The sequence below is a fragment of the Mesoplodon densirostris genome, chromosome 20 (assembly GCF_025265405.1).
Source record: "Mesoplodon densirostris isolate mMesDen1 chromosome 20, mMesDen1 primary haplotype, whole genome shotgun sequence".
In the NCBI taxonomy this organism is placed as follows: Eukaryota; Metazoa; Chordata; class Mammalia; order Artiodactyla; family Ziphiidae; genus Mesoplodon; species Mesoplodon densirostris.
In genome coordinates this window covers 9,313,240-9,325,698 of record NC_082680.1, presented here as the reverse complement: position 1 = coordinate 9,325,698, position 12,459 = coordinate 9,313,240, and the positions used below count along the sequence as shown (strand labels likewise).

Genomic DNA, 12,459 nt, shown 5'->3' with positions numbered 1-12,459 from the left:
AAGTAATTTTAAGATGAATGAATATAATTTCCCTTAAAATGAATCATTTGCTTTTTTATAAAGAACCTCCTGAAACTGTAATTAAAATTGAATTGTCATTGAGAGTTTTGTAATGGAACTAAACTTATTAAAATTAAATGAACAAAATAGAAAGGAGTCAATTGATTTTTCAGTTAATTCTTCTGTACAAAAGCATCAACCCATGAGGTGGTCTTAGCAGCTCTGGGTGATGTAACAGAACACAGACAAGAGGCTTAAAGAATAACATTTAGGGCTTCCCTGGTGGCGCAGTGGTTGAGAGTCTGCCTGCCGATGCAACAGACACGGGTTCGTGCCCCGGTCCGGGAAGAGCCCACATGCTGCGGAGCGGCTGGGCCCGTGAGCCATGGCCGCTGAGCCTGCGCATCCGGAGCCTGTGCTCCGCGGCAGGAGAGGCCACAACAGTGAGAGGCCCGCGTACCGCAAAAAAAAAAAAAAAATTTATTTCTCACAGCTCTGGAAGCTGGAAGTCCACATCCATAGCACTAACCATATTATTTGTAAGCAATAATAAATATTCAATATCAATAAATATTTTATTGGGATATTAATTTACTATTTGATAGTAACACAGTAGAAGAAAATCTATACTCTCTCAATCTGCCTACTCATCATGCTAATCTGGATTCCAATTCTGTTGCTGAAGAACTTACCCCCCTAAATACTACCGAGGCTTTGCAATGCCCCTCATCTCCCAGGGCCACTTCTCAGCCCAGGTGTTCACTAGAACTTCTATTTACCACCAGATGTTTATTAGAAAAAGGTAAAGGAGCATTCTCATAATCCACTTGGCACTCCTCCAGGGTCACCTGTGATCTTTGGATTGGATTTGCAACTTTTGTCTAGGGATAGATTATTCTTATTTCTATGATTTTACAGGAAGAAAGACAGACACAGCGTGCTAATGACTCAAACTCTGAGATCAAGATAGGAGCTTCCGAGAGAAATAATGTTTATTTGTTTGACAAACATGTATTGAATAAGGCACAGAGCTGGATTTAGGGCTAAAGCAGCCTCCACTGTAAGGAAAGGTCAGCCTAATGGGAGAGACAGAAATAGGAAGACAAGTTTACTGGAGTACAGTGGTTATCCTGGAGGGTCCCTCTCCAGCCAGTGGGTAAGCGGGTAGAAAGAGTTTACATGGGAGGTGAGTTCCAAAATGAGGAAGTCAGCCTGGCAGAAAAGGGGGTGCACGTTGCAAGTGAGGGAGCAGTGTAGGGAGAGGCTTGAGCATAAGAGAGAACCAGGGCAATTTCAGGTCCTGTGCAGCCTTGGTGTGTACAAGCCCAAGTACATGAGTGAGCTGGGCGAGACGTCGGAGAGTCTGGCCAGTGAATAAGGGGCCTGCGTCCCCGGCGAGTGGAGGGTTTGTTCTGCACATTATGGGAGCTGATTCACGGGTTCTGTTAAGGGGGATGGATTTGTAAGGTTCTGAATTTGGACAGATCACTCTGGGGGCTGCAGCAACAGTGGTTGGTGGCTGTCCTGGAGGTGGGGAGCATCTCCGGGATGTGAAGCTGAGAGCCTTCACAAGGCTGGGCAGAGAGGATGGGCGGGAAGCCTCCCTGGAGAGCTGGGGAGAGGCAGAATCTTCAGAACTAGCAACTAATTCGACGTGGAGAATGAGAGAAAGGGAGAAATGAGAACTCCCAGGTGCCACGTGGGTCACCTGGTGGATTTTAGTGCCTTACTAACATGTTTATTTAAAGGTCTCTTGTGTCCAGACGGGCTGGAAGGAAAGTCAGGAAGCAGTAGGTAAAATACAAGAGGTGAAATACAGAATGGCCCCGCCAGGCCATTCCCTCAGTGCAATGCAGGGCTGAAAGGCCTGGTTTTAGGTGCCCTGTGTTGGAATCTTGCTGGCTGTGTGCTGGTGGGCAAAGGTCTTAAGTTCTTTGTGCCTCAGTGTTCCCATCTGTAGAATGGAACTGACAATAGTGCTTACTTCATAGAGGTGTCTGGGGGATTAAACAAGATAACACATGGAGAGAGCTAGAGCAGTGCTGGTCTAGAATCAGTGCTCAGTAAACATTAACTATTATTTCAACCCCAGTTACTCCTCATTTTATACTTTAGGCAACAGTGTAAAACCCCAAATAACAAGACTAAGAGTGTAAAGACAATGAATCTAGATAAAATAATAGAATAATGCAAATGGAATATTATAATCGATAGACAATGTTACATATGTGGATTGAGGCTTTGACTTCATTGAGTTGGGAGTTTTTTCCCCCAGATTTTAAACTATCTTGCTCAGTAATTTCCAATTTGGGGCATATGGATTCTAGGCAACTCTGGGAACATCTAGGATCATCTAGAAAATACTGTATCTTTTTTTCTTGAGATAGTGTTTAAAATTAGCATCCAAATCTCAAATAAAAATCATAACTAAAAAAAAAAATTGAGAACTACTGTTTTAGGAGAAAACCACATCATAGAAAGATCAGATATGTGCCTGGCAAGAGATAAAGATGATTTGATTCATGTTCACTTGTCTAATTTTTTTATAATGAAGTCCTCACTATCCTACTATCTATGGCACACTGGAACACAAAAAAAGACAGTATATTAACTTTTGAACCACATAATATTCCTAAATAATTGAAGAGATTCTGTGCATTGGAAAAATCTGGTTTACTAAGTTAACAACTTAGCATTTTTATGGGTTATGAAATCTTATTTTCACAACTTCCCCACCTGCCTCTGGTTTATCAGCTGGTAAGATCACAGGTGCCTCAAGTACTCAGAAGGCTCACAATTAAGGGGGTCCATGGTTCATCACTAGACAAACGTCATAATGCTACATTAGCCAGTTTCTGTGACTTTAAAGGACAGCTTGTACGCCCTTTACATGCTGAGCAATGTGGCCAAGTGACAGCAGATATTGCCTCTGGGGCTGATGACCAGACCCTCTAGACCTGCAGCCAAGATTCCATAGTTAAACTGAGCCACCACGATTCTCTGAGGACTCCCTACAGCAGCACAGGTTCAGATTAACAGTAAATACACCCCACTGAATGGGCTTCTTAATTCTGTTTTAGCACAGTGCCTAGTTCCAAGTACCTAAATAAAGATTCCTATTACTCTCTGGAATGACCTCTTGAATTCTTCAAGAACACTGTGAAAAAGCTAATTCAGCATTAAAATGTCTACAACGCCCACTTTGCGAGAGTATGCACGATCATCTAATCAGAGTTAAAGTGTAAAAAAACAACAAAACGAGTATTTTAAATTGTCCCCATCATTATACCAGGTGATACCACTGCTTTTAAGCAACAGAATTGTCAAAGGTTGTGTTAATACAGCATGGCTTCTAGCTTTTATTTTGTCTTTTGTCCCAGGTATATTTTGTGTGTGTGTGTGTGTGTTTTTCTTCTCCATAAATATGCTTGACACATGCTTCAGTTTCACTCCTCTTCAGCCAGGTCGTCTTGGGGCTGAAAGGGGCTGGCTTCACCGATGAGGTAACCACAGCCCAGAGAGGCCCCTCCTCCGCCTCCCTGGGGAGCGGAGCGCCTGCCCAGTTGCCGGCCTCCTACCCTCCCTTGCCTGGCGGGGCCCTGCACGCTGACCGCACCGCGCCCTGCCCCCCGGGGGAATGAAATGAAAGCACGTGACCACCTACCCACACACCTTGGCAGAGATGCGCTCCATACACGACGGCCCCCGCCCAGGCACGTGAGCTTGGTTGCGCCTTCTAAGCGATAACCTGGGAAGCACGAAAACGTCAGAGAGTCTCCAACTCCGAAGTGAAAACCGATTCTCCTGCTGAAGGCAGGGACGCCAGGATCGTCACAAGGTTCGAGGTCATATTCTGAGACATGAAGAGACAGAGTACACTTGTGGGAACCCGGGTAAATACTCAAAAATTATTTAGCAAGAATAAAAAGGTGCTATTATTTAAAAAATAAACATATATATATATATATATATATATATATATATATATATATATATATATATATATATATATTCCCCCCCCCAGGCTCTGCTATAACTGTCATATGGATTGTCTTCCTTTGTACTATGAGTTTTCTCATGACAAATGGAATATAGTATTTTTAAAAATAAATGTATAACATTATAATAACATGATCCACTCAAAACTGTCACTTTAACAGTATGAAATTATTTTAGTGATACGCCTAATTGCTAAAATCAGTTACTGTCCTCCTAAAGGTGCTTTGGATAAACAAGACCCATTGGAGAACAAACTAAAAGCAGTATCACAGGGTGGAAAGCTTATCATAACCAATTTCACCCCTAAAATACACCTCACTATGGAATAGCAAAACCTTTTCCTGTCTGTTTTTCAATTTATAAACCATGTTTTATTGATGCATAATGAAAAATATTCTGGATCCTGCTAGAAATTTCTGTAAACTACCCAGGAAGAAAGTGCTAAATTTAGTTAAAAAGAAAAAAAAGAATAATGTTTGTTTTATTGCTGCATTTGGGGATTAAATGTCCAAAATAACAGTACTAATAACAGCATTTTGCATTTGTCTCATTCCTTAGTACCAACTCTTTCAAATCTCTCTATATGGGTACAACTGCACTCTGGTTGTCATGGGTCTCATGGGCCATCATTGTGTTGTTGATCCTTCTTGCTGTGTTCTCAGCGTGTAATGTGCCCAGTGTTTAGCCAAACAGGATCAAACAGTGGGCCACCATTAGGGGGTTGAATGGTGGAAAGAGCTTCAGAGAGGTTAAAGCGTCAATTAAAGGATGAGCATTATTGCAGTGACTGGGAGACAAAAGTTTTTCCTATGGTGGTGGGGAAACTGTGCTAGTCCATCTGAAAAGATATGGCCTTCGCTTTCTGACTTCCAACTACTATCTTTCAAGTTCTGGCTCTAAAGTGTGGATTCTGTATTCTCAGGGAACATATTAAATCCAAACCATCATTTCCCCCAATATTTCTCAATTTTAATCCATCTTTTCTATTCCCATCATCCACAAGTTTCACCACCAGCATCCCAACCCCGTATGAAGAGGAAATCTCTGCTCGTTTTTCCCTCATCTCACCCAACTTATTGGTCAACATCTGAGCTCCACGCTTTCTACATTGTCTTTATCCTGTTTTTCATTTAGGTAAAAAATCTATTCTGGATCCCTAACATATTCAAACTACTCTCACCACTCTGGAGATATATTCATTAATTTGACCTATTTTTAGTATGACCCAGCAAGGAAAAAAAAAGGTAATATCATTTAATTCAACTCAACAAATATTTATTGGTCATACCAAAACATAATGGTAGACTTTCTAGGAAATAGTAAAATAAAGCTGTCACAATCCAGGGAACTTTATCTTCATCTGACAGAAGTCATTCTCCTCCTAACAGACTGTATACTCTCAACTCGAATCACATCTTTGCTGTCATTTCTTTAAAAGCAATTGAAAACTCTTGCCAAATAAGAGAACAGTTTGATATTATTTATGCTAGATCTATTGTATTATAGAGAAAAACACTGTAATCGTATGGTTCTTTGTGTATATTTTTATTTCATATTTCGACTGATGTCCTCTGAAAAATACCTACTGAAATAGGAAGCCTGATCCAACACCCTGAGATCAGAGGTGTGGATTAGTTCCATCCTCCCACACAAGGTCACATAAAGGTCCTCTTGTGTCAATTGTCACTTACAGACTATTACACAGTGTGTATTTGCACAGCATATGTTTCCAGTTAGTCATCCAGCAGAAGAAAAATGTACTGCCCTCAGGATTCCAAGTTCCCTGACTCAAAGATTGGTTCTTAGAACCTACTCTATTTTTCTTCATCAATTCTCTAGTCTCATTCCCATGAGCACACAGACACGTGTTCCAGGGCCCATTTTAAGAATGCAACACAGCAATCCACTGAATAAAAACCACTCTCATGACCTCACGATGACCACAGCCGCCGCGCCTGGTGGGGCACCTCCGGCACCAGCTCCTCAGAGGCGCTCCACGTTCTGTTTCCACAGCACCTCTTCCCGGTCCCTCTCCACCCGCCAGCCAGGCTCGCTTCCAGACCAGAGCCACCGCGGTCTCCCACTGTGAGCCCGCTCACCAAGCCTTGCCTCCTCCTACTTACACAGTGGAAGCCCTCTTCCTCCCTGAAGGGTTACCCCTTCTCTCCTCCTAGCTCAGGGTCCCACCTTCTCAGTCCATGATTTGAATCCTCCTCATCTTTGCACCAAAATGTCCTGCCCCACCTTAAACCTAGTACCTTCTTTCTGTGCAGCTACACTCATTTCCCAGCTTACCCAGGAGAAGACACATGAATAGATCTTCACTGTACAATGAAGGAGACAAATATGGAAAAATAATGTTGGAAGATACACAATTTTGGTATATAAATAGTGTTATGGGAAGGTAGGAGGAAAAAATTTCTGCTTAAGGTAGAGGGAGAAGACTGCGAGCAGCAGACAGTGCTTGATCTGGATGCAGTTCTGCCTGGTGAGGAATGAAAAAGGTTTTTTTTTTTAACATTTTATTTATTTATTTGGTTGCAGGGAGTCTTAGTTGCGGCAGGCAGGCTCCTTAGTTGTGGCATGTGAACTCTTAGTTGCAGCACCCATGTGGGATCTAGTTCCCTGACCAGGGATCAAACTTGGGCCCCCTGCATTGGGAGCGTGGAGTCTTATCCACTAGGCCACCAGGGAAGTCCCTGAAGAAGGGTTTTGAATGAAGAGGAAACCACATCTGTAAAGGCACTAAGTTGTCCAGATTCTCATCTTTTGAATAGAATGACCAGGAAGCTATGTGAATTCACAGAAAGTTGGCATTCAAAAAGTAGTGTCATAGGAGGCATGGAGAAGGAAGGCTGGAATCCTAAGTGTACACAGAGAGGGTGGACGGCTCGACCTAAACATACTTGAATAAGGAGCCCTTTCCCCCCATATTTCCATTAGTATCTACGGGGACACTGACTGGGAGACATAACTGAGAAATGACCCTTTAATAAACCTTCTAGAAAAGACAGAAATAAACTGGACTAACAAGGAAAAATATCCGGATATAACAGCATACTGATTTGGTACAAATATCAGAACAGTCTCCAGAAGGGTAAATGCTTCAATTGCATAATGAAGTGGTTACTTATTTGGGCACAAAGAATAAACTCCATTGTGTTAGCGTCACTGGCAATTGTTCACAGCCCAGTTTCAAGGCAACATGCCTGCAGATGAAATGATTCCTTTAGCTTATCTAAAGAATATGTTTCCTTTAGAATCAGCTTTGCAATCAAAGGTGTATTTTGTCTTTAAAAAGACTGTCTGAGCACGTGTGTGACACAGTCTTGATGAAAGCGATTCCCTGTGCAAGCTTTACAGATTGTCTTCTACTGGTTGTGACCAAATGAATTGTTCCACATGTTCAAAACGTGTTGCCAGTTTAGTCTTCATATTTAAAAATATTTTAAAACTGCCCCAAAGAGCTACAAAGACCCAGAAAAGTGTGTTTTGTTGTTTCTGTTGTTTGCTTGCTTGTTTTTTAGGGAGTTTACGAAAGGAGTCAGCTTCAGAGTTGCACTCTGACTTTTGTAATCAAAAGACTCTTTGTAGCTGTGTAGCTTGTAGCTGTGTGCTGGGAGTCATGGAATTAAGAAAGAAATATCTTAATACCATTTTTAGCATCATTCAAATTAAACAATTTAACCCATACAAATAATTCCCGAAACAACATAAATCCCTCACAAATATTATCTATGTTTTATAATTAAAAGCGAAAATGTTTCTTAATTTTGGAGTATCATTTTGCTGCCATGTATGATGGCATTAAAGTCAACAAGAAGCTCATCCTCAACTGCATGTGTTCATACTCTTTTTCACTCTAAAGGTGGTTCTCAGTAAAAGTATGGCATCTCCTGGAAGGTAGGATTCAAAATAATCAGACCACAGCTCATTCTGAGTATGTCTCCCAATAAGGACAGCTTCCTCAGAGATTCTGACAGAACTGATGACCAGAGAGACTGAAGAGATAGTGATATTAGCAGATTTGGGGGGATGAGAATTCACAGCCAATGTGAGGCATGGTGTCTTGTGGACGCCAGGCCGCTGCCCTTGCATCGCAACTCCTCCTCCACCCAACTAGAGCTTCTCACTGGTCGGCCGTTTATGTGTAAACACACACACACACACACTTGCTCACACAAACAGTACACGTATTGCCAGAGAAGACCCCAACATACCTGAAAATGTGATATTGAAGCCCTCGTAGGAAATGGAAAAGTCTGATATAAACCGAAGCTGGGCGGTGAAGTTTCCAAACAAACCTGCCTGAATGGTGTGGGGCAGCACCGACCCTGTGAGCCTGGCCACCGGCTCCAAGAAACTCCCGTCCTCTGTGATGAGTAAGTAGTCGTGGGAGCTCTCCAGGTGGAAGGTGTGGAAGATCATCTGAACCCCTGAGAGGCAGAGAGACGGAGGTAGTGAGAGAGAGACAGAGAGAGGGAGATGAGAGAGAGACAGAGAGAAGGAGAGAGGGGGTAAAGGGGGCCACTGGCAGAGTTAACAGTTGGGGAAAAGAATTTCTTCTGGCCTCAGAGACATAAAAGTCTTGAATCAAAAGATAATCTTAAAATGCAACCTTAATTTTGAAGTTTGAAAGAAAAATACAGAGAATGGGTAGAAGAAGGAATAAACAGCAAAAAAAAAAAAATGCTTCAGCATATTTAAGTACAGATACAGATAAAGGTTAGACACAGGGATATAGACAGCTGTATCGACACGTCCAGATATAAATGCATAATAAAACTCAGCAGGACGGTCACAATGGACTGTGTGCAGCCCCTTAGGGAAAGCATTTGCCCCTGAGGAGCGAAGGACCAGATCGCTTTCCCATTTATAGTAAACACGTGTCCATTAGAAAATCTAGGCTTGGAGGTCTAATACTGAAACTTACACAAGTGAGCGAAGACCCTTTTGAAATGATAGTTTTATGTGATCCTTTGTGCATGTGTTCTCATTGTAACTATACTCACAAAGTATTATTTCTGAATTCCTATACATAATGAATAAATTTAACCATGACTAGGTCCTTTTAAATAGAAATACTTATTTTCATGATGACAGAACCTTGGTTGCTCATTATTTGTTTATTCTTAATTTCCTTCAAGGCCAAGTTCTTCTTAACATGCATTCATGATGGCAGAGTGTAAGATAGTGTATATAATAAAACATGTCAATTTAACATTAAGTTGAGCTCAAATTTAAGTGGAAAGACAAAATCTACATGTTTATGTGAGAAAAATTCCAAAAATTATCTTCTTGAAAATAACAAGTTTACTCATACGAAAAAGACTCAGTATAGTCCCAAATCCAATGTCTATAAACTGTATTTCTTACACAAAATTCAAATGTTTCTGGTTTTCACTCCACTTGTTTATAAAATGAGGATAATGAAATCTACTCCATAAATCAACACTGGATTATGTGAAGATAAATTATTCATTATATGTAATAATACTGGGTACACTTAGAACACAAGCCAAGTATAAAAATGTATCCTAGATTCATCATAGAAATGAGAAGCTTAGATAATTTATTTCCCTTTATTTAAGCACTAGTCATATTTTATTTAATGCATGCCTCTTTTCCTTACCATTACACCTAATTTTCAAGCTTATGTTCACAAGCATAAATTCAAGTTATCTGATCAATAGAGAATAACACAAGAAATCTACTTTTGTTTGAAAGCACCAATAATTTAAAGACCATTTTTCTTCTAAAATCTTATTAAAAATCAAAATTAGCAATCAAAATATACATGAGGAAATTAGTTATCTTGTTCACACATGAATATTTTTTCTTTGTTCCCATGTTTGTATCTAGTTAATTATTTTATATATTTGAAATCTATGTAATATCCTTACCCTTTCCATGAGACACCTCAATGGTCCATGTACAGTTTAGAGAGTTTGGGTAAAAATCTGGAAACCCAGGAGAAAGAACTGTTCCACTCTTTCCATGGATGTATCCTCCACAGAGGGCTTAAAATAATAAGGAAATATCATTGTAGTATTAAAGTTTCACAATGATTGCTACACAAAATACTTTTAAAGTGCCATTTAATTTACACAAAGACTAAAAGAATATTTAAGATCACCTCCATGTAAAATAAAATGGAACAACAACTTTATTTTACTTGAAATATGCCAGTTGATATACAGTCTCCTAAACAGTACAAAACCTGGAAAAATCAGACAGGCTAAGGTAAAACAGCTGAAGAAGAACCCTCCTGTGACAGTTAATTTTATGTGTCCACTTGACTGGGCCCCAGGATGCCCAGACGTTTGACCTGACATTATTCTGGCTATGTCTGTGAGGATGCTCCTGGATGAGATGGACACTGGAACAGGTGGACCGAGTAGAGTGGGTTGCCCTCCCCAATGGGGTGGGCCTCGTCCAACAGGTTGAAGGCTTGAAGAGGTCAGAAAGGCTGAACATCTCAAAACTAAGACGGAACACATCTTGCCTGATGGCTTTCAAACTGGGACATCATCTTCATTCCTATCTTCAGACTAGAATTGAAGCATCAGCTCATTCTGAGTCTTGAGGCTGCTGGACTTCAAACTGGAATTTATACCATTGGCCTCCCTGGGCCCCAACTGGATGACTACAGATCTTGGGACTTGAAAGCCTCTATAATCACGTGAGCCACTTCCTTATAATAAATCTCTCTATCTATATACCTTTATCTATATCTGCATCTCTATCTATACCTTATTGATTCCATTTCTTTAGAGCTGCTGGTCTTCTCAGTAGCACTTCATTAAGTTTAAATCCTTCACATCAATATATGCCCTTTTCAATATGCCTCAGAGACTCATTTTTGAAGGAAGAAAAAGAAAATTATACATAATCACTCGAAGGGGAAAGTCACGGCATTTAGGGAATCAGTGCAATATGGAGGTTTAAGTGCTCAGACACTGGTGTCGGAAAGCAATGTGTTCAGATGCTGATGCGTCTCTGGCTCTGTGATCTTTGGCAAGTGGCTTGCCCTCCCTCCTTTACAGGTGTCTTATCTTGAAAGTGAAAATAGTGATAAAAGCCATCTCTTAGGGTAGGTGTTTATAATGATTGCCTTTGTAGAACACAATTTACAGGGCCCCATATGTATCAAACACCCAAGGCATTAGCTAATGATAATTATTATTAGAGCTTTAATATATCAATCATTTAAAATTTGAATAAATTCTATATGCCTTAATTTTGCAAACATTTGAATAGTGGATGTTTGTCTTTTCTTTCATAACTTGAGTCTTATCAAGCTTTTCAGAATGTTAGAGCTGAACTGAAAAAGGAATCAAAGCTGATGGAATCAGCACAGGGGGAGGCTGGGGGCAGGAAAGGTGACTCAGGTTCAGCTGTGATTCAGTCTCCAGGTCCTCTGGGCCCCTAACCCCTGCATCGTTCAAGGGTCTGCTGTAATATGAACATCCTGAACCGTGCGTCATAAAAGCTAGGTCCACGAATAATACTTGCAAAAGAATTAGTTAATTTGTAGAAGATGTGATATTTCTCATCATCCTCAGTCAGTGTGTAATTTTAAGGAAACAGATAATATCTTTGAATATGCAAACCAAATGGGAAGAGCTAGGTAAAAATTAGCAAAATAGAAACTTTTAAAGTGAGTTCTAGAATAATTTAACAGTTTAAAGTGTTCACATCTTAAAATTACGTTGATTCATCTTCTTATGAAAACGGTAACATTAACATAGCATTTAAAATTAATTTATTCAACAAATAGTTACTGAGCACCCACTCTTTATGAGCAAAACAGACACTAAGTCTCTGCCCTGGCAGAGTATACATTCCAGTTGAAGAAGAGAGAATATAATATGAAGAGCTGATTCTATACCATGTTGGAAGATGATGCATGCCAGAGAAGAAATCTAAGAAGGAAAGAAGAACGGGATATTCTAAGATGGGTGTGGAGTTGGGGGCAGCATAAATGGGCGGGGGGGGAAGCCTTACTGAGGAAGTGGCCTGTGAAGAAGGACTTGAGACAGAAGAAGGAAGTACTTGATAATCTGGGGAAAAACTTGCGGGGAGAGGGAACAGCAAAGACAAAGGCCCAGAGCTAGAGTGGGCTGCTGAGTTGCGGGGAGGGCGATGGGTCTGGGAGGGTAAGGATGGAGGGCTCAGGGGAGCCAGGTTTAAAGGGGCAGATCCCGTCCAGGCCTTGGCATGTGTCTCAGTGAGATGAAGGACCACCTGAGGCTCCTACACAGAGGATGACTCGAGCCAACTCGGACTTCAGCCTGAGCGCTAGGCTGCTTTGCGAGGATGTGGTTGGGCGGCAGAGGGTGAAACAGACAAGATTCTGGACCAGAACGTCAGCAGCAGAGGTGGTGGGAAGAGGTCAGAACCTGGCCATATTTGGAAGGTAGAGCCAATAGGATTTTCTTATCAGTGAGATGTGGGTGC

General features: G+C 41.0%; 1 protein-coding gene across 1 annotated transcript in view; it reads right to left on the bottom strand.

The window, feature by feature from the left end:
• The window catches only part of CSMD1 (CUB and Sushi multiple domains 1), a 1,461,432-nt gene that overhangs the window by 292,991 nt on the left and 1,155,982 nt on the right, over positions 1-12,459 (bottom strand). Inside the window, exons 21-23 of the mRNA XM_060085850.1 lie at positions 9,903-10,019; positions 8,220-8,435; positions 3,665-3,853 (exon numbers count right to left, since the gene is read on the bottom strand). Of these exons, the coding sequence (XP_059941833.1) occupies positions 3,665-3,853; positions 8,220-8,435; positions 9,903-10,019 (522 nt within the window). The remainder of the gene's footprint in view (positions 1-3,664; positions 3,854-8,219; positions 8,436-9,902; positions 10,020-12,459) is intronic.